At 38.6% G+C, this 23,462-nt stretch overlaps 1 protein-coding gene across 1 annotated transcript in view; it reads right to left on the reverse strand.

Annotated features, from left to right (window-relative positions):
• PHF21B (PHD finger protein 21B) overlaps positions 1-23,462 on the reverse strand; it is a 59,202-nt gene that overhangs the window by 11,064 nt on the left and 24,676 nt on the right. Inside the window, exons 3-6 of the mRNA XM_015870338.2 lie at positions 15,272-15,622; positions 12,990-13,112; positions 8,162-8,213; positions 1,854-1,930 (exon numbers count right to left, since the gene is read on the reverse strand). Coding sequence (XP_015725824.1) covers positions 1,854-1,930; positions 8,162-8,213; positions 12,990-13,112; positions 15,272-15,622 — 603 coding nt within the window. The remainder of the gene's footprint in view (positions 1-1,853; positions 1,931-8,161; positions 8,214-12,989; positions 13,113-15,271; positions 15,623-23,462) is intronic.

The following is a 23,462-nucleotide window of genomic DNA, read 5'->3' on the forward strand; positions in this document are numbered from 1 at the left end:
TAGAGCAGTTTTATGTACATTAGATTTTATTAACAAGAGAAATGCAAATTGCAAATGTTATTGATTGTGTTTCAGGTTATGTTGCAGAGGCTCAAGGCAACAGCAACAGTAACTCCAAACCTAGCAAATAAACAATGTCTATAAAGGAAAAACTGCATAATAAATTGCTGCTGTGAGATGACATCTTTATTTGCACGTGGTGAAATGGCGATGGACTTCCCACCTGCAGAAACACATTACTACCTTCTATGACACTTGCCTACAGTTAGCTGGAATATATTTTGTTTGCAAGCAATACATTAATGTCCAAGTTAAATATTTCTCTTTCATAAGATAATATGTAGGCCCTCTAGGAGTGAGTAGTTGTTTCAAACTACTGAGGTCACCAAAGAACTTCAAATTCGCAAACACAGCCCACTTGAAACATGACTGAGATGTTAATGGAGATGTAATACAGTCCATCACCAATTTATCAGATTGTAAAACCTGCTGGTCAGTAGTTACTTGGGCTTCAGTAACATTCTACATAACCCCTAATTGTTCCTCTATGCCATCCTTGTACAGAATGACTGCATATGCAGATGTTGTTATACTCTGCTTGAAGGAAAATTAGAAAGTTTTTGCTAATAAATGATTTATTCTGTAGTACGTAAACTGTTCTTTTATATGTAGATACCTGGCAGCCTGTTAATGAATTCTAAATTGATGAATAATAAATAATTTTTATAAATAAAATTGATATTTTTTCTTCAAAAATATCCAGCCTGAAACATAACCCTTCCCAATGCAAAAAAAAAAAAACCAAAACAAAACAAGCCAAAATACCCCAACCAAATCAACAACAAAAACACAAACCAAACAAATCAATCAACCAAAGAAAACAAACCCAGATGCTGACAGTGGGAAAATAATTTGGTATCTCAAAAACATTTTTAGGAAAAAAGAAAAAGCCTCAAAAATGATATGCACAACATTCACAACATTCAGTTGAAGACACAAGACTGTGATCACATTTCTGTAATCAAGGAAGTCAACATCACCACTACAGAGGTTGAGCTCCTGCAGTTTTGAGGGGCGTTGGCAAATGAAAGTCTAATTTATATGCAATTCCAATTTAAACAATCATGAATTAAGGATCATTCTGGAGACTAACCATAAATTAAACTGCACCAAAATGTCTTAAATGCCACAAAATATCTCAACTCACTGATTAGCAAATCAATCTGAGCAGCTAATTGATCAGAGAAGAACCATCTGCCCCCATTTTACTTGAACAGCATTCCCCATGGTCAGTATTTAATGACAGCTCCTAATGAGGACACAGCTGATCAGCCATAGGACTCTCACAGACATTTTTTTCTCCATGCTATCCCTCACTTTGCTTTTGAGGATACAATGTAAAGCACATACTAAAGGTGTAGCAGGCCTCTTCCATCACCCCTTCTATCCCTGTTGAAGGTGGAATTTTAATGTGCTGAATAAACCTGTATTCCTCATTTCAAAAACAAAATGCAAGTTTGAAAACACTTCTGTTCTTCAGGTCTGATCTAAAAGGACCATCTGTATAGGTAAAGGAGTAATTAGATTCCACATGAAATTTGGCCTTTTGGCCTTTACTAAAACCAACATGAGTTCTAGTCTGAAGCAAAGGATGTTATGGGGAGAAAATATGTTGCTTAGCTACTGAGATGAAAATCTGTGTGGTTTTTATTTTTTTCACATCAATATCTCTTTACAAGTGGATGTGTGGTTCTGTATTCATATCTACGTTTGTAATAAGAAGCACTATTAAACATTTTATTGATATGAGATAACACAGTGGGGAAAAAAAAAAAAAGGGAACGATCAAGTACCTCTGTTTCCAAGAGTCCACTGTAGGCTGGATTTGCTGTGCTTCTTCTCTTCCTTTCCTGACGTTTGCTCTGGATTTCTGATGGCACAGAAAGAAGCATAAATTGTGTATTTCTCATTCATCAGGGAAAAATTCAGATCTAACTTGTTAAGCAAGATGCTTTTACCCTCAGTCCCTTGTGCTTTATGCTCAGATTCAGTTTCTAAAGTGTTAATTGGGTGGCAGCAGCACTGATATTTGCTGCAGTTCAAGGCCTGATATTAACAAGTTTTTCCTTCTAAGATTCAGAACATGTCATTTTTCTTTATTTTTCTCCTCCTTCACAGTGGACTTGTACTGCCCTACAAGATTTTTTGTGATGATCCCTCAACACGTGTATTTAGCAATCATCAACAGAGAGCTTTTAAGATGTCTGCTATTAACAAAACAGAGCATATAAAGAAGTTGAGCCTTGAAAGTCATATCAGATGAGAGAACAGAGATCCTTTTAAGTTTTGTTGACATTACTTTTCCTCTACGGAGGCTAGAAAAAGCACAGTCAGAATAGGATGGCTAGACTCAGTTCTAACTAGGGCACTATGACTTATTCATCCAAAACACACAGCTTCACAATCCCGAGTATGCAAAATGTTGCTGCAAGCCATACATGGCACTGCGCCACAGAAAACAGCAGCACATAGTTGGTCTCACTGAACTGCAGTCCTGCTTTGAAAAGGAGGAAACACATAACTCTTCCACTAAAAGGCAACACCTATTGAAGATGGCACTTACTCAGGACTGCACTTAGTTAAAATTAGTCACGTGTATGCTTCTGGAAACATGCACAGAAAGGAAGGGTGAATTCCTGGCCCACTGAAATCAGCTTATTGCTGTTTCATCTGAGCTAGGATTTCATTTCTGTCACATAGAATTTCTTCTTCCAGCTCTTTATGTAAGTTCACAACATCAAGAGTATAAGAGTATTTTAAAGCCTATTTTTTATTTCACTAATAAAATAAGAGCAGATATTAGCAAGGAAAACCATCCAACATCCACCCCATGGCATGAAAAGCCAGCCGTACCCTGGGCTGTATCAAAAGAAGCATGGCCAGCAGGTCAAGAGAGATGATTCTGCCCTTCTACTCTGTGCTGATGAGGCCTCACCAGCATCTGCACCCAGATGTTGAGCCCTCAGTAAAGGAGGGATGTGGACTTGTTAGACAGTGTCCAGAAGAGGGCCACAAAAACTATGCAAGGCACAGAAAATCTCCCCCACAAGGACAGGCTGAGAGAGCTGGGGCTGTTAAGCCTGGATAAGGGATGGCTCCAAGGAGACCCCAGAGTGGCCTTTCAGTATCCAAAGGGGAGATATAGGAAAGAAGAGAGACTCCATAGTAGGTTCAGTTGCAAAAAAGACAAGGGAAAATGGTTTCAAACTAAAAGAGGGGAGATTTAGATTGGATACAAAGAAGAAGTACTTTACAACAGGGGTAGTAAATCAAGGAACAGATTTCCCAGAGAGGTGGTGGATGCCTCTTTCTTGGAGATGTGGAAGGTCAGGCTGGATGGGATGGGACTCTGAGCAACCTGATGGAGTTGTAGACCTCCCCATTCACTGCACAGGAGTTGAAGTAGATGACCTTTAAAGGTCCCTTCCAACTCAAAAGATTCTATGATTCTGTGGAGTGTGTGCAGCTCCATTTCAAAAAGTTTACCAAATGAATATCTTATAGGAAAGCTTATACTCTACACTGAGAGATCCTGTTCGGCTGAATGTTCCTATGTTCTTGACACTTCCATTTTGTCTTGCTTTGAGCACATTTCCAAGAAGAAGAACTGGCAGGAACACTAACCCACCAGCCCATTAAAGCACCAGGAGCACACCCTACAAGACACCATCTGGTTCTGCAGAAGGTCTGGTCTCTGCTGTAAATGTCTGAGGTAAAGAGTCCCATCTCAGAATTTCCACAAAATTAGGAACATTGAATTCTAGCTCTCATTTGCAATTTGACATTATGATACAGTCCAGCTGTCAGGATGCTTATGATGATTCTTGACACACAGTTCTGGCCTGCAAGCACCTTTTCTCATGAGTAAAAAAAGGGCCATGTGCTATAGTATATGATGTGAGTATTACTGGTCACATCCTGAACATAGTGTCACTGGGAATGAAGCCAACAATCTGCATGGATTTTTTATGGCTCTGAGTTCCAGGATATTGATTTTGATTTGAAACTTCTCATTCCGAAAGGGCTATTGGCTAAGCTGACACTTCTTGGGGTGATGGATGTAGCAGAAGAAAATCATATAGTCAAGAAAAACAGAGGAACTACCACTTGCATGTTCTGGATGGATTTTTCTAGCACAGTTCAAGGCAGGTTTGATTCCCAACGTGACATGGGATAGACATATGCTGCCATATGCCTCCTGAAGCTATGAAGCATTTCACTATGAAGAAACATGTGGTGTAAGACTGTGCAGCAATGTGCAATAGACTCCCCGGTTGCAACCCCTGCCAGCATGTTGTTAACATCCCCACTACTATGAGACCTGTAAAGAGGAGGCTCTTGTGTGGGTAATAGATCTGTCCTACCATTAAAGTATTACCAGGCTATGAAAAAATCACCATTCTGAAGCTTCCAAACTCCACATCATGAAGGGAATATGGCATCAGCAGATGGATGAGTGCTACATGTGGATCCATTAATCCACCACAGAGCCACGGGGAGAAACATGGTCTTGATCTTACAGAGGGGATGCACTCCAGGCCAAAAGTGCCAGGGATGAAATAGAAGAACTTGTATGCCTTGATGTTAGTAGACAGATAGGAAGTAGGCAACCACTGACTCTGGGCTTTAGTTCCAACAGTGTGAGCAAGAGCTGTGGTTTCTGCAGCCAGCCCCAGTAACCCAACAGTCAGTGAATCTAGGGGCTGCACCACTTCAGTATTCTCGTGGCAGTGTAGGTAAAAAGCTAAAGTAAGGGCTGCTCAGACTGATTGCCTCTCAAAGATTGTCACAGGGATGCAAGATCACTGGTTTGGGTAAATAAACAAAGGACCTGACACGGCAGAGATTTCTGTGTGTCAGAGTGCACAGCTAGGCTGAGTGTCTTCACAAGAAGCCCATGATGGATCTGTAGCTCTCTGCCCTTTTGGGTCCCAGGATTAAGAGAGAATTTATTTGATACATGCCCTCACCAAGGCAACAGAAATATTTGCTGGAGCCTGACCGACACATGTGGTAGATACCTGAAACACAGCTTTGGAAGAGGCATCGCACTGGTGAAGAGATAAAAGCTGGCTGGAGGGGGAAACATAATCATAATCGAAATAGAAGGAAATAGAGAGAGACTAATGAACTGAAATGGTACTGGATATACTCCACCCTATATTGCCATCAGGGAGGGAGGGCACAATGTCAGCACTTCATTTATAGAACGAAGGAGTGCATACATCCAGGAACATTTCTATCCAGTTAGACCAGAGGCAGAAACTGGTATACAATCTTTTGTCGCTTGCTGCTTGCTACTACTGCTAAAAAGTACTGAGCCTGTTTTCTCTGCTACCTCTTTCATAACAGGGCTTATAGAACTAAAAATAAACACTTTGTTCTAATTAATTTAAAAAAATCCAATAACATAAATGGAAAAAATTCAGCTTTTTCTTTCTATTTTTTTTTTTTCCTTTGGCAAGATCTGAAGTAAAGAGTTATTTAAAATGTTTTTTTTTTTTTTCTTCTACCTAGGTTTTAATTTGATTTATTTACTTTAACACAGTGGCGATGCTGAAAAGTATTCTTAGAACTTTCAATGTCACAGCCTTACACTGCAGCACAGATTTATTCTTCAGTTTGTTAATATTCAGGAAGAAGGAAACCTAAGTGGTAATGCATTTGTCAGAGGTGAATAAAACTGAAGGTAGCTTTATGTCGGAAGCAAAGCTTCCACAAGCTACTGCCTTCATCAAAAAACACTCAGTGTGGTGACTGAATAAGGGCTGTAATGACAGTTCCTCTTTGTTGCAATCTGTGTCCTGCAAAACAACAGTGGAAAGGGGTTTTGATGATCATTTACTGTTTAGGACTGGGGATCTGCAGAACAGAGTTATTTTCCCAGCAAGAGGAAGGAACTTCCTTTGGAAGTCAGGTGGAAAGGCTGCTGGGCTGGTAGAGAAACCCTTACAAGAAATGTATCACCGCTCCACATCACAAAATCAATGAAGAAAATGAAGAAAATCAGTAACACTGAGAATTAATGATACTGAGTGAATAGGCTTTTAATGACTCAATCCTGACACAGTCTAATTCAAAAATGTAAAACTGAGGAATACATTAGAAGTACTAAAATAAACAGAGCTGCATAATGAGCACTCCTTCCTGATAAAACACAGAGGCTGATAACCATAAATATGACACAGCACTAAAATAATAACCTTTAGCCTGTGAAAGCTATCAGGGTGTTTTTGAGATCTGCAATCACCAACAGTCATGACAAAACACCCTTCCCATAGTAAATAGCTCTTGGTGAGAGCTGTTTATTTCAGCATAGTGAGAATATAAAAGTGAATTTATCTGCAAGAATTGATTCTGGAAGATAAGTATTGTAGTAGTTAGGTTTAAAATGTGCATCCTGCACTTACTGTTATGTACAGCAAACAGAACAGAGCAGTTCTTGTCATTTTGAACATAAGCATTAAATCCATGTGAACAATTTATTAGTTCCAGAAAAATCAAAGAGCAAAGAATCATTCAAAACAAAAATCACTCTGTTGCAAGCATAATTTGCACTTCAGCATAATTTCAAATGTTGTCATATTTCCCCTAGACAAAGAAAACAAGAACCAGTCATCATTTGCACTTTTTGGATTAAAAATGTTCTCCCAGAATTGCTGTGGCTTTTTAATTTCCATTTCAATCCATTACCATTAGGGCATTAAAAAGGCTGATGGCTTAAAGTTTTTCTAAAATGCTTTCAAATTCTCAGTCACTGGGACATCAAATGATTTTCTGAAATGCTGTTTTAAAGAGGAAAGAGACAGAAAAGTAGAAAAATTGTTTTAAAAAATAACATAAAAAAGCCCAGAATATATGTATGGAGAAGCCTATATAATTAACGCTCTGTTTTCCCCAGAATTCACAGCCACTCTTAAAATTAGGCAAGAGTAGAACAAAGTACCTTATTCAAAAAAGCTGTAAATAAGTTGGACTCTTGAGGGTCCAGGTATCTAAGAATGTGGCCAACTCTACAGCACATCAACATCCACGGTATGGGCAGTAAGTGTCAATTATCATTAAAGTTTTTGTTATCAGGATTGAGTCTTGGCTGGCCTAGATGCCATATATCAGTGGAATCTCACCAACTTGAACCAAAACATATCAACCTGTGGATTTTTTCTTTAGCTCCTCTCTCCATGAGAATGTGCCCATTTTGCCAAGAAACACCCAAACCTGTTTAACACCATTGTCTGAACAAGTTCTTTTTTACCCTCATCTATATCCCTATTCAGAAAGACAAAGTTGAAGCAAAGAAAGGTACAAATCTGCTAACTCTTGCAAGGTTTTTTTGGAAGGATGGAAAAGAAAAACAAACAGTATGTGATGGCTGCTTTTAGATTATATGCAATATCTGTTTGAACACATATTCAGAGACCTAGGAAGGTTTGTTAGCAACTCTCACACAAGAGGAAGATCAGGCTCATGGAAGTCTGTTCATTTTGGCTAAATGAAAAAGAGTGGGAAAAGGAAGACTTTGTGAAAGGTAGATTTTAAATTCACTTAGAAACGCATAAAGCAAATGCAGAATTTCATTATTGTCATACACATTATTCTGTGGAACTCTAAAGATGACAGACAGTTAACTCAAGAAATGAGAGCATGTCCTTCCCACACAAGCAAAGAAGGGAGAACATGCTTGCTACAGAAGAATGGGATAAACTTTCAGTCTTTGAATGACTCTTGCTGACACTTCAGGCAGACCAGCACTAGTCAGAGCCTTTGCAGACTTTCAGCTTCACTATCTTCCTTGGCAGGTAATTGCCTTTAAATGACCACGTTGACAGAATGAGCCCCAACACCAGGTCATGCCAGGTATGCTGCTGCTGGCTGCAGAGCCAGTTGTCACACCATGAGCTGTGTGATGAGATAGGAGGCAGAGCTAAATATAGACACCCATTAGTTTGAGGCTGAAAAGCACAACTGCACAAGGAACATTTTATCTGATCGTTACTTGCCCTTCTGAGGACAAAACCACCAATTTCTTTCAGATGTGGAACAGCAGAGAGAAAAAATATCACCCAAAATCTGAACAGTGAAACAACACGTGCCATCTTACCTTCCAAATGTTCTGTGGTAACCAGTCCTAATGCTACCATGAAGGCAATTTTCTATGGAAAAAAAATAAACGGGTTAGATTTTCTACTCAGACAATCGTGGTAGAAGCAAGTAATCTAGCACTGATGGAATAAACCCAATAAAGGTCTTATAGAAACATCTATTACCAAAGCGCATATGAAAAATCAATTCAAGACTTGCTTCAGATATGCCTGGTCAGCAATGCCCTACTTGTAGAACTATAAGTAGTGTTCAAAGACATAAGGCCAATGCTGTATGAGTACTAATGCTACATAGCACATGATCAAAATCTAATCAATTCAGTTTCATATTGCTAGTTGCTTTGTTAGTCCACTTTTTAGAAAAGTGATTGTGTATTATTATCACAGTCTGGACCTGGAACTGTTTTTACTGGATATGAGCAAGCTGTACTAAGAAAATATGACACACACTTTCATTGAACTTTACAATGCTATACATCTGCTAATAATTAAGAAGAAATTTGAAGTATAGTGAATTCCCGTCCTCCCAACAGAACAGTTCAGAAATTGCTCTTACCAAGTTACAGCAAAAATACCACATGCGTGAACTACAAATAGACATTCTGATACCTTCCCCCAGTGGGGAGTGAACAAATACCTTGCACTGACAGTAGTGAACTCATTTGACAGGGTGAATGTGATCTAAAATATGACTCGGAATTCTTGTATATTGAATACATACAAAGCACACTTGAATATCAACAAAACTTCAAAACATAGCTGAGCAGTTATAGGGCAAGTACTAGTGCAGACTTACATTTTTTGTCAGTGATTTCTCATTGGGGAATTCTTCCTGGCAGAAAAAGTTCTGCTGAATCAGAAATTCCTTTTTATTCATTCTGTTTTCTTAAATGGAAAACTGAGACTCTGCTATGTAGCTCCTACCCAAACTGAACTGAACTCTTGGTCTCGAGTCAGATCTGGGATAACACTAGGCCACCTTTCCGAGCTGTTCTGAACAGCCTTGTTGGGCCACATTACACAAGTGGCATTTTCACCAGGTGTTATTTCACAGGAGAGATGCTCTAACTTGAAAACCCAAGCTATTAGTCCAGGCAAGCCAAACTAACAATCCAACTGTGGCAAAGCACCCAAGGACCATTGGATGATATAATCATTGTGCTCACCCAAAATAAAATGAACAGGTTTAGACTGAACTAACTGGAATGTTTTAGGTAGTACAAGGTCAAAACATTCTGTTTCAACCAGAGAAGTGTCAGGAGAACACATTTCAACAGTCCCAAGTCAAAATTAATTTGACCATCTTGTTTATTAAAAGTATGATGATTCAGCTTTCAGCCCAGGATAAAATCAACTAGTAAGTCACTTTCATGCAGTGAGTCAGTAAAAGTAAGCACATCCTCATTTTAGAAATGGAGGATCTAACTGAGCGGTGGGTTCTTCAAAAATTAGAGGGTGAGCATTGGATATCCATATTGTTCTTCCATCTGTGAAAATATCTACATTCAGGAGATGAACTAACAAAGCCATAAGACAGGAATACTGTTATTCCATGATCCCCTAGTATGTAATTCCTCCTGTAGATAAAATATATATATATATGGTAATTTAAAACCGAATCACCAGCAATTTAGATAGGACACATGCTACATTTCTGCCCTCCATAACTATGGTAATGACAAGCACATGTACATATGCATGTCACACCCTGATTTCATTAATGCTCACTCCTTACATGTCTAAAACACCAGCTACACACAGTGGGGATTCCACATGTGAAGGGAAAGATGAATATTTGATCTGAGACCCACTGTGAAGATCTGAGAAGGAAATTTGTCAATTGAGTAGAATTACAAGCTTCCCTTCACACCTACTGAAAGCAACCTTGTGGCAGGATACATCAGAACCCAGAGCAGAAGTGATAGCAACATTTCAATACAGAATCAGAGAGTTGGAATGGTTAATGTGAAACTGCATTTTCCTAGTGGAGCACAGATTGTCTGTTTTACCCAAAGATTAGGCATTAGGTACAGGGAGCATGTATTTTCTGACATCTAAACTAACATTATTTAAGTACAGGAACGCTTGCTTAACAATTGTCTCTCTTTATACTAACTATATTCGAATACATATCTAATTAAATGTAACGACAGCATACTTGCTTAAGGTATGAAGAGCTTTCATAAATGGACTTGATAATTATCTCAGCATTAAAGAAAGGAAGCATTAGCTTTTATAGTTATTTGAAATATGGATTCTTTTTAAAGGATCCAGTAAAAGCTGCATTCATTTTAACAAGCATATTATATTAACAGCATTTTTTAAATGGCTTTTGCTATTTCATACTCATGCAGCCCATTGGATTCAACTCAAAATACTGCTTCCACTGCAGTGCTTTGCTTTCAGGTACCACAGAGTAGTGGCAATGAAATGCTGTGTCTTCTCTGAGCAGGAGTCCACAAAACTGATCCTTTAGTTTTTCCAGCTTTTTAATCACTAGCATTTAGTCCAAAATAGCAATGAGTATCTCTTTGTCCTTTCCTTGTTAGATAGGATTAAAATCCCCGTTAGCTAAACAACCAGCATTTCGGACATTATTTTTTCTTTTAAATAAAAAAATGCTAGTAGCATACCAGAAATGTAGCATTTTATTGACACACAAAATGAAATGCAAGATGTTTCGTGCAATTCTGACTGTCTCTTTCTGTGCTAAACTCAGTAAAACACAAAAAAACAATCAATCAAACAAAAAAAATTCGCTAAAACAAACAAACAAACAAAAATGACAGGCACTTTCAGAAGAACTGCTCCCTGGCATAACAATTCCTTAATTTCTTGCTGGGGAGCTGTGTCTAGAGTCAGCTTCCCAGCACAAAGATCAAGCCAAGAATGAAAGACAGTAAACATCCTCAATCTCTTGTTTGTTAGGGAACTCAGGAGCTGCAGATGGAACTACTGGCTACTGGAAGGTCTGGTTATTTCTGTTTTATTTATTTTAAATTTTAAATGCAATTTGTTCAATCCCAGTCTATCACGAAAGACATTTATGTCAAGACATACTTGAGTCCCTGTCTCAGTTTTGTGCTTTGAAGACAAATAAAGGTGTGGAGAGAAATGCCTAAGTTACTTGTTTTCCTTAAGAAAAGCTCACAGTATCTTTGTTACTCTTTGTCTCAAATTTAATCATCTGTTAGACAGCCATGAGTGTGGTTAGAAATATGAAGTATGTCTTTCCATGAAGCAAAACAAAGATTTTTACAAAACCATTTCATTTTATAATTGCATGTTCTATTTATGTCATTACATGTGTTTACACTAATTATGTTGTTAGCTCTAATTGCACTAATTGCTCAAATACATTATAATCAGCTAAAGTTTACTTTCAAAGAACAAAAGAAATCAACTCCAGACCTACATATTTATGGCTGTGAAGCAAATCTAAGAAAAGAAAAAAAAAAGTCATACTTAAGGGCACAACTTCAGCATCCTACCTACCTAGAACAATGTGCTTGCTGAGGCCTCAGGAACAAAGGTCTTGGTTACAAAAAGACAACCAAAGAGATCATTGACACCAGAATATACTTTGTTAGAAATTTAACAGAAAGCTCATTAAATTTAAGAATGCTACACCAACGTCTGTCCCCAGTCATGTGGTCTCTTTCTGCATCTCTCTGGAAGGTATTTCCTCAATATTCTTTTGCAGTTAAGGGCAAAGAAAAGATGATACTTTTTCTAGAATTCTTTTTTAAGCAGAATCTACCAGCCTTTCTGCCCATCAGTTGCTGCACAATACTAATAATTTGGAAATACTTCCTTGAAGAAAAGAGATTCATGCAGCCCCACCATTCAGTGCCAACGAAGATTCATACAAAAAGTCAGATTTTAAACTGGGGTGATTTCATAAGTGCAGTTCAGCAGGGTTTCTGCATAAAGCTGTGATATTCCAGGCCAGGAGTCAAAATATTTATTCCTTAACACTCTTTTAAGTATACAAGCCTCTCAAAATGGTAAAAGGAACTAACACCCATGCTGCTCACATAACATCAAAAACTTATATTGCATTAGTCCTCTTAAACCTACAGCTCCAAGAATGCCTTCTTGCTACAAATATTAGACTAATAAGGTTAGGATGTCATGTGATCTGAGTATTTCAACATTAGAAGGAAATTCAGCTTGTATAATTTCATAAATTGCCTCGAAATTACGCACAATCTACTTTGAATATATCTAATAAAACCAAAATGCCTGTTAAACATAGTCTTCATTTCTACATCTTCTGATTTGAATTTTTAATCTACATAGTAAATATAGTTCATGAAAGAGATTTAACCCTATGACTTGCTCTTTATTCATGTTGGGTGGCAAGCACATAGCAAATGCAAGGAACTATGTTGCTACATACAATCTAGAGATTGCAAAATTAATTACAAAGAAAACAAAAATGCAAAAGATCAGCTTACAAAAATAAATATTAATTTGATCTCATATCCAGCTAGTAAAGCCAGTATTAGTTATTTGCTAGCATAAATAAAATGTTATCAATTTGTATAAACCTTTCAGAAGAAATACAACTATACTCATACAAGATGCCTGGATCATTGTAAGACCTACAATTCTTATATTCTGTGACAATGAAAGCTTTGAAAGATGAAAACCAAATCTGCCAGAGTAGCTCTCTAGGGCAGGAATCACTCAATTTGCAATGAACCTCAAGCACAAACACAGTAATTATATATGCACGCAGAAAAATGTTTAGAAATGGTTCCTATAATTCAACCATACTGTAACACATTTTCAATAATAATAAATAATAATAGAATAAATCACCTCTGGATTTTCCTCCCTTTTCTTTTTGGTAGCAGTGGGTCCCTGAGCTGACTCTTCAGGAGGTTTCTTTGTCTCCACTTTACTTTCTGTCTGGGTTTGGACTTGAGGCTGAATGATGATAACCTAAAAGACAACATACAAATACAAGAACAGAATTCACTACCTGAAACTGGAATTTTCTGCCTGAAACTTTGATTCTACACAGAATGGTTAGTTGATATGTATATAGACAATAAATGCAAATCACAAGTCAAAAGCATAAAAAACTGTATACCTAGCTTAGGCCTCTAAATCTCTAATAAGCTTTCTAAAAATTAATCCTTATAGATGCATCATAAACTAGCAGCAGCCTAAGGGAGCCATTTGACATTAACATCTCTGAAAATCAGGACACTGTATTCAGAGTGCTACTGAAGCTGATTCAGTGGCCTAAATTTACTGTCAAGGTTGTAAGTGATTCTGAATTGCTTTCCTTTAATTCACTTCACAGACACACATGAGATGGAACTACTACACATTCAAAGTAGCAGCCCAACCTCAGTCATCCCAGTGTTATTTCAGCGTAAGTACACATGGAGTGGAGGGAAGTTGCTCCTCAGTAGTACTGATGTAACTGAGATCAGAGTTGAGTCCTCAGTATTTATGGGTTTTGAGTGGTGGATATACAGATTTGCATAAACAAAGTCAAATATACTTTTTAAATTAAAATTAATTTAGTTTTAGAAACTCAGCTACAGGAATTACTACACAGATCTCTTATGCATGCACCTACTACTATCTGATTTACTTCATAAGGATTTTCATGTTAGAAAAAACATTACCTCAGAAGCTATTAAATTAAAAGGAATGAAAACAATTTTTGATCCCAGAACTATATGTGTGACTTCACACCTATAATCGAAGCTTCATAGAGGTGTATGGAAGTTTCCCAAGGTCACCTTCTTGATGAAAGCTATTGGATTTCAACATGGAGTCTCTTCCATCTATTTGCTAACCTTCAACCAATTTATATAACTGTTATATTTAAGTACTTGATTTCCACACAGTCACTCTAAAATAATAGCATACAAAGGTATTTTTCAAACCAGTAGCCAGTTTGAGTAAGAAAAAGAAGAAAAAAAAAAAAAAAGAAAAAGAAAGAGATGCTTAGTTTTATTTATTCACAAACTATACTGCATCCTGAATTCTATGTTAGTACTGTATGAGAACCTGCGTTGACAATAATATCCAGAGCAGCAGGATCCTAGCAGCAAATTACAATGAATGTCTGCTGGGTACATTGGCAGACTTACTGAATCTATTTCTGGTACACGAGTGGTGAATTTCTTGTTTTTCAAAGCTGAAAAACTGTACAAACAGGAAGCAATAAATTTATAACTTGATTTTTTTCCTGCTGGTCTGTTGATCAGTTTTGAAACCCTGATCTCTCATTTCATTTGGCTTGCTCCTGGAAATGTAGAAGGGAATGCCTGATTATTTGATACACTCCCCTGGGACCAGTTGATATAACTGATATCATTATATAATTGAAGAGGGAGTCCATAGTAAATTTGAGCCTGCACAGAAATCAGGAATATTATTAATAAGAAACAGCTTAAGAAAAGGGAAGATCATAATGTCAAGTTATATACTAATGCATTTTAATCCCACTAAAAACAAGCTATATACACTGATAAATGTCTACTGGCACCCATGTGTCCTGCTCAGGACATTTTCCTATTGCTTTCTGAATATTTATTTCCTTTCCCAGACGCCACTGGCACTATTCTGTACAGGGCTTTGCAGGATGAGAGGGACAGGCATTTACTGGAAAGAGTCCAACTGAGGGCTATCAACACACTCTAGCAGTTCTGTGAGGAAAGGTTGAGACAGTTGGGCTTTGTCAGTCTGGAGAAAAAGATGCTTCAGTGGATCTACTCAACATGTAAAAATCCATGAAGGGAAGGTGGACAGAAGACAGAAGTGGGCTCTTCTCAGTGGTGCCCAGTGCCAGAATCAGAGCCAATGGGCACAAACTGGAGCAGAGGAGGTTCTCTCTGAATACTGGGAAGCAATTCTCTGCTGTGCAGGTGACAGAACATTGGCACAACTTGCCCAGAGGTTGTGGAGACTCCTCCTTGGAGATCTCTGGAAGCTGTCTGGATGTGGAGCACACTGCTCTGTGTGTCTCAGCTTGAGCAGGGGATGGAGCAGAACTGCCTTCCCACCTCAGTGATTCTGCCAACATCTGCATCATAATTCCTGTGTTTGACAACTGGAAGGCAGCAAGAATCTGAACCTACCTTGCTGTCGGCACTGATGAGGAGTGGTTGCACTTTGATGCTGTCATTGACGACAGAGACAGTAGCGCTGGTGCTGATAGGGGCTGCATTGCTGGGGGAGGTGGAGATGATGGCGTAGGCCACACCGGCACTACTCAGAGGTGATGAGAGAGGGGTAGGATCAGTGACGCTCTGTGCCTGGCTGTTAGGCGTCTCTACATGGCTGACGGTGTTGTTGGCAGTGGGAAGGGCAGGGCTGGGGTTTTTGATGCTGACAACGGTTGCCTTTTGGAAGGTTGGAGGCTGCTTGGATGGTTGGTCTCTGCATGGGGAAATAGGGAGGCTGTCTGGAATCAGGGTCTTTGGCCTAACCTGAAAACAAAGTTAGACATTATTAGGCATAATCCAACACTGTAATGGATAAAAGCTGCTTACATGCACTCTGTCCATTGACTAGAACTGTATTAGCCAAGCAACAAGGGCGTCTACAAAAACATAACATTGCAACTCCAGGTTGACAGCCATTCATTCACCTGTAGATGTATTCCCTCCACTAAATGGCTAAGCCATTTTGTAGTTCCTAAATGCAATACTGAACAAGAAGGGGGAAAAAAAGTCAGTCCCCCCCTCTTATTAGCTCACATCCATGCAACTGATGCAACTGTTACTTGAGCCACAGTTGGCTCTCAGTAAAGATGTTTCAGACAAAGCAGAGACAAAAGGAGAAGAAAAAAAAAAAAAAAAAGAAAAAAGCCCACAGCTGCTGAACTTAATATCTTGTTGTTGTAAGCAAAGAGTTGATTCACTGCTGTGGGTGAGCACAGAAGGCACTTCCATGGATGGAGAGGGAACCATTTGCCAGAGTTTGTGTAGGCTGCACCTTTACACGGAACAGTGAATGATAGCTGAAAACAATTGTTTCCAGCTAATGTGATGTGTTTCCAGTGGAGTAATTAATGTCACCCTGTCAAAAGGGCTCTGACTGAACAACGTGGTAAGTACAGTTCTAGAATTGAAAATAAATAATTTAAACTGCTTCACATGAAGTTAACTTCACTCCTGGCTTATTCGCTAACACGGCCACATAAAACAGCTGGCTCCTTGTGTGCTTATTTCATCCTGTCACTTCTCGCACCTTCCATACTGTGAAACAAAATGACAAGCCGCAGCAGACAGGCACTGGAAACAGCTGCCTGTACCCTTCCAGTGCTGTTGCCTCCAACCTCCAGCCTAAGTACGCCACTGAATGAAAAGACAGGGATGTACTGATGTAGGGAAAATCATCTTTCAGGGCTAGCCATCAACTTCTGTCAAGGAAAAGCCATACCCACATTTCAAGGTGAACACTTGCAACACATGTATTTCAGCTCTTTGCATTTCAATAGCTTGGCCCTCAGTTACCATTTAGCCCTAAGTTCAATGAACAGGACAAATATGCATTAGAATTACAGTCCCTCTTGGGGGTGTATGAACTACAAGCAATTAAGGTAAATGGAAAGTGAAAATGCAAATCGAGCCAGGCTGGAGGCCTTGCCCAAGGTGTGTCAACAGGTAAGCAACAAAGCTGGGAGCCAGGATGTTACCTCACAACTTCAGGTTAACACCGAGAAGCCTTTCAGACTCAGCACAAAATGACTCAAAATTGTACTAAACTAGGACTAACCACATTCAAGATAGTAACCTAATTTATTTATTTATTTGTTTGTTTGTTTTTGCTATTTTTCCTCTGTTCTGTGAGTTCAGATTCACATATTTAACATAAGGATTACTTGATTTACTTAGTCAAGATACCAGACAAACATCTTGTCCAAGATACTTGAGAAGGGAGTTTAACTAACTTCACATTAACAAATTCATAGTGATCTAATTTTCAAAAGCAGTGCCCAGAGGTTTGGTTTAAAATCATCACAAAACTGATGCTTATTACATGAAAAACTGCCCAGTGCAATAGCAGCATGAAGCAGAGACAGGCACTTAATGCACCTTGTTCATGTCTGGATCAGTCAATTATACAAGCAGATACTGTGATATCTATATTTACACTTTCATAACAATATCATTTTCCCTCCTGTACTTTATATAAGTCTCTCATATGTAAGCCTTCAACAAGCTGTTCATGCCCATGTGCTCAGAGACACGTTCACAGAAATAGTGTCATTATTCAGAAAAAGTATGAGATGCTTGGCAAAATACAGTTAAAATGTATTCCCATGGCCAACAAAACTGAAATTTCATTCTAAATTGTTTGGCAAACTTCTAAATGTTGCTATTTCTCCTTGAATGCTTTTTAATTGTAAATTATCATCACACCAGCTACCAGCGGAAATACTGCAGACACACAAACAGATTAGCACATATATACAAAGGGAGAGAGAAAATAAATAGTAGCTCTCAGATCAAAGACTCACTGCAACAGTTCCTGAGATCTTTAGGAAGAAGAATCAAATCCGATAACAAATCATTTCAGTAGTTTTTTTTTAGCCAAAAAACTGTCAGGTAGTCTATATTGATCTGCTGTTATCTGTCACTTTCGCTTGCATGTTTATATCTAATCAAGCCTACTGAAAGCTAAACTCCTATAGATACTCTAATTCTGCAGTTATATTTTCTACACCATTACCTATATATATATCGGTGAGTGTAATACTTCTACAAACTTTATACATGCTTTTAATGCAGTTATGCAAATTCTGCAACTTATGGACATGTGCATATGACTTTCCCATATAATAAGATCTTCTTGCCCATTTATACAGACTTAATGTTTCAGAGTAACTTATTCCTTAAAAACGCCTGTGCATTTATGTATCCAATACGATTTCTCAGTGGTACAGCACGGGAATCCAAGCTGCTCTATGAGCCTATGAAGAACATAAGCTGGGCATTTTCTGCCACCTTGTGATAGAAAGGAGGTATAGCGGTCTTCCTATCCTAACGCTCTGCAAATTCCCTGACAAGTTCTTAGTTGTGAAAGCACGCTTATTGCAGAGTAATAACAAGAGTTGAAAACGGGAAAGTTTAAGGTGCTCCTAGCACAACATAAAGTGAAAATAAATTAAAGTTTAAATAGTATTTCTTTCCACAGCCCACATACATGAATCCAAAAAAAGGAAACATGCATAGAAACCCCTTCCCATCCACAGTGATCTAACACCTATGAATCACAGCACTGAGTGTATGTGTTCAATAGTGCTAAGGGAGAAGATCTCTAGCAAAGTTTCACATCAACTGCTACAGCAATAAGAATAAACAGTGTGAGTTTGGAAGGAAAAAGAAAGAAGAAAGCTAACAAATTCCTTCCCTGCACTGCAATGCTGTCTCCTAACAGTCACCAAGGAACTGGAGAAAAAATGGGAGCAGAGTATGGACCATATTTTACATACAACGTGATAAAAATCCTCTTCCACTGCAAGCAGCACAGGCTGCACAGCACCAGCCCCCACTAGAAGCCATGGCAAATCAAAGGTGCCTAAGTTTGGAAGAGGAGAAGTGAAGGGGAAGGCTAACAGACAGCATGTGTGTCACAAAGAGAAAACTGCAACTGTTTCTCCTGTAGCTCAACCCTCCTCTCTTCAAATATCTTTCATTTAACTTCTGACAGCTGTCAAAACAGAATGTGATACTACCGGGGCTATAAATGTAGTAGAGGGAGAACTGCTTCTTGAACACAGTGATTTCACCATGCCATGTTGTTCTCAAGTTTGCTCAATAACCACGATAATAAAAACATTTTATTTTAGGCGGCAGCATTCAGACACCCATGATATTTCTCAAGCAACCTGCAAGAGAAGATATTCCCAGACCTGGGAATTCACAAGGTGGCTGTCTGCTTTTCAGACCGGCAAATAATAGGGAGCCTGATCCAGTGAGAGGTGCAGAGTGCTCTTCTGTTCAGCAACCTCTAATTTCATGTATTTTAAAGAGTCTGAGTTCAGAAGGGAATCATCTCTTGTGACTATCATGCCTTCTTGAGCATCCCATATCATTAAACTCCATCCAGATGCTTCTGTGTGAAGGCAAAGGCTTCCATTACACTGAAACATCATTCCAGCTCTCAAGAGCAGAAATTGTTGCATACCTCAGAGGTGCACGAATGGCTAAGTGGCTGCAGTGTCAGAGTCTGGTATGTGTCAACACTGACAAAATCAACTGTGATCACGGGCAATCTATGTCCTATCAGCTAAACCATTCCCGTGCTATAGTAAAGTAAAAGGTAAAAAAGAAAAACCTTTACAAAACAAGTACTCACGACCCAACCCAAGCAAATATGGGGAAGATGAGAAAGAAAACACAGTTCTTCCCAAATCTGTGGGCAACGATACATAGTCCTAAAGGACAGGACTTAATGAGAATTGTTATCTCTGTGCAGATCTGCAGGTTCTCTGAGAATTCTGGCAAATACATTGTCTTTGCAGCCCAGTGAGAGAAGAAAGATAACAAGAGAACTTCAATTACAAAATCAAAAAACATCATCATGATCCTCCAAGTCACAAAACGGCCAAAGAATTTATCTGGTCTGATTTTAACAGAACATATGAAGGACTTCTTAATGATGAATTCATCACCAGCCCCCAAAAACTTCTAATATTTAAATTATGTTTGCAACTGGCATTTTATTGCAAGGTTGAATTTGCCTAAGTTCAGCCTCCAGTCCTGGATCTTGTTATAGCTTTGTCAGCAGCACTGAAAAGCCCTCCCCCTTCCCAGTACTAGATATAAGCTGGATCGTGCTCAGCATCAATCAGCCCTTCATACTGGCAGGGGCGATATGTATGAGAGCAAATTTTTCAGCTCAACGCAATATCACATTGCCTTTGAGAGAAAGACCATTATTCACACTTTATTTTCACTTCACCCTTGTACTCGGAGCTTAAAAACAAAAACTCAAAATGTATTTGGCACAATTCATATGTCACAGAGGCAAAGTGCTGGAAGCAGCAGACAGAGCTTTCATTCTTGAAAAGCTTCAGAGGATCACGCAGAAAACATTAGCTATGGCTGATAAAATGATTGCAATATGGGGTAATTATAACCTTCACCAGAATGAACAGATGCACAGTGACTTCAGTAAAGCTGCATCTATTTATGCCAGCTGAGGACTGACTTTCTCCATCTTTTTCTAAATCAATAAAATTGGACAAAAAACCAGGTTCTTCATAACTTTATGGCAATAATACACCCTAACATCCAGCAGACTGAAATAAAAGCATTTCTATTTTCATTGATTTTTAGTATCTTCCTTAATTAGCTCCTGTTGACATCAGATTGTTCTGATCACAGGCAAAATAAACACCATTTATTTTCTTACCACAATGGCAAAATAATAATGATGATAATAATAATAATAATAATAATAATAATAATAATAATAATAATAATAATAATAATAATAATAATATATCTTCCGTGTGCACTATGAGGAAATGCTGAGCAAGTTGGCTCTGTTCAATGAACCCCACCCCCACAAAATATGAGCCTCTCCTTAGTGTCTTCATCTATCCCCGAGACAGGAGAAGAACCATACAAAACGAAAGGGGAAACTCAAGCAAGTTCTGCTGCCCATATTTGCATTATCCTGCCTGCTCTGGAAAGGATGAACCAGGGAAGAACCACAGTTAGCACCTCAGAATGAAACCTTTTCTCTCATCCCACCTGCCATGCAAATGAAAAACCCAAGAATCACTCTGTAACATTTTGCCTTTATGTTTTTTCAAATCACATGCACTGCATTGGATAATTTTCTCTGCACCACACACCTACTGTTTTTTTGGCATTTCAACTTGTTAGTTACAGATAGGCAACTTTATTGATAATGGAACACTCAGGTAACATAACCCCTGCACAATTTTTAGGTCAATGAAAGTATTTCATCTCATTTTTTCTTCTTCTTCAGCCCTGCTTGATGCTACAGGAAGGGAAGTTTTGCTGAGAGTGTTGTTTGTGCTGGAATCTGCCATCTCTGCTTTCTGCAGATGTTGGTGGAAGGCAGCCAGGTGGAAGCTCTTTAACAAAATATTATCAGTATTTCAAACACAAACTGCATTTTCACAGGAACTTGACTGACTTTTGCTAACGAAACGCACATTTTCTCCTCAGTTATACTGAACACATTTTCTGGTTTGGTATCAGAGTTATTGAACTGATGATTCATAAAGTAGCTCTTTTCCATTTACAAAGGGGAAAACTACTATTAAGCCAGCAAATTAAAATCAATATTATTCAAAAACAAAAACAAAAACAAGTACGGGTTGAAGTTGACAAGGATTTCTGCTTTTTCCTTCTGCACAGTGATCCTGTCCTTGAATATACAGTTATCTATGTGCCTCTGAGAAAAGAATGTAATCCTTATTGTTAGGATTACAATAGAAATATAAAAGCTAGACTGTGATTAAGCACACCAGTCAATAACTCACTTCTTTTTCTATTCTCTTCAGTATTACAAGCCAGAATGCTTCTCTCTCAGATACGCATCTGTGATTAACCTGCTTCAACTTAAATACAAAGTGTCCATGAAGTCTTTAGGTACAACCCCGTGAACATCTGTCCACTTTCTTATCCTTACACATTTATGGTTGGACTCTGGACCATCCCACACAGCTGGGTTTCCCTAAGTGACATTCTGGTGTCACTTTAAGGATGGGGTTATCACAGTTTAATGCTGTCCATCACACTAAAATCTTTTTCGTGATTCTAGATAATAATGGCACATTATAAAAATTTGACCAGCCCTGACTTGTCAAAACCAAAAAACTTGATCTGGAGAAGAGACTTTACCAGTGAAGAAGGTACAATGTTGAATGTTAGAACTGCTTTAATTTTTTCCTGGGGGTTGTATGGATACTTTTGACTCTTGCAGATTATCACGGAGACCAGTCAAAATGCTCACGACACTGGTTAGCTCTGAGGAAGTAAAGGACAAGTAACATCCAGTTCTTTTCCTTCACTACCAGCACAGATCAGCTCTCTCATAATGAAATAAAAATCAGATAGGGCTAACTGCCAGCACACTCTCATTTCCAAGGAACGGTTCTAATCATAACACCTTATTCTTCCATCTTGGCTGCATTAGTGCAGTGTAAAATACCTAGCATGAAGCACTCTGTACGCTCCAGAAAATCCATGATTCTATCAGAAACACAGGCTGCCCATTAAACCTATCCACAAACAAGTCACCAAAATTCCCACAAATTGCCATGTTTTCATCATGAGGGTGGTCAAGCACTGGAACATTCTTCCCACAGGGTGGCTGGTGCCCATGTCTGTCAGTGTTCAAGGAACATTTTGACAATGACCTCAGTAACATGCTTTGGCTTTTGTCTAGTCCCAAAGTGATCAAGCAGCTGGACTCAAAGATCTTTGATGGTCCCTTCAAACTGTTCAATTCCATTCTGTTCTGATCTGTTCTGTTCTATTCTGTTCTATAACATCCCATCCTATCTTTCTAAGCTTCCCATGAAACTCTCAGTATGAAAGGCGGAGGAGGCCGTGCATCCATGATCCACAATTACACAGGGAGAGGATTCAACCTCCTTTAAAAGTTCAGAACATAAACTTCATCAGTTTCATCAGTTCTTCAGTTCATCAGTTTTTCATCATAAACTTCAGGACCCAAGGACATGGACACAACTTGTATCAGAAGAGGTTTAGGCTGAACATACAAAGGAACTTCTTTTCTCAGAGAGTGGTCAGGCACTGGAATAGCCTGCCCAGGGAAGTGGTGGAGTCGCCATCACTGGGAGTGTTCAAGAGGCATCTGGATAGGGAGCTAGGAGATACGGTTTAGGGGTTTTCTGTAGGTATGGTGGAGGGAGGACGGTTGGACTAGATGATCTTATTGGTCCTTTCCAACCTTGTGATTCTGTGATTCATCACTTTTGAGAATAAACAGTTTCAGTGTTACTCTCCTTTGATAGAAATATACAGAGGCATGTAACTAGTAGTAACATGAACATTAAAAATAAGCAAACTGATAAAAAGAAATGCTAACCAGAACACTCAGCTGCACATGCTTCTTCCCAAAGGGAAAGCATGAGAGAAGAAATAGCTTACAACAGATGTTAATCTTTCTGCTTAATACATTACTGGAAGGCGTTCCAAATACTGTGACAAGCACAGTATAAAAGCTTATATAGAATAAAACAGATTAACAGCTATATTTTTTAAGGGCTACATTTTCCAGCCAGACCTGTGCAAACCTTTCCTTTGAAAAAGC

The sequence above is a fragment of the Coturnix japonica genome, chromosome 1, assembly GCF_001577835.2.
Source record: "Coturnix japonica isolate 7356 chromosome 1, Coturnix japonica 2.1, whole genome shotgun sequence".
Classification (NCBI taxonomy): Eukaryota; Metazoa; Chordata; class Aves; order Galliformes; family Phasianidae; genus Coturnix; species Coturnix japonica.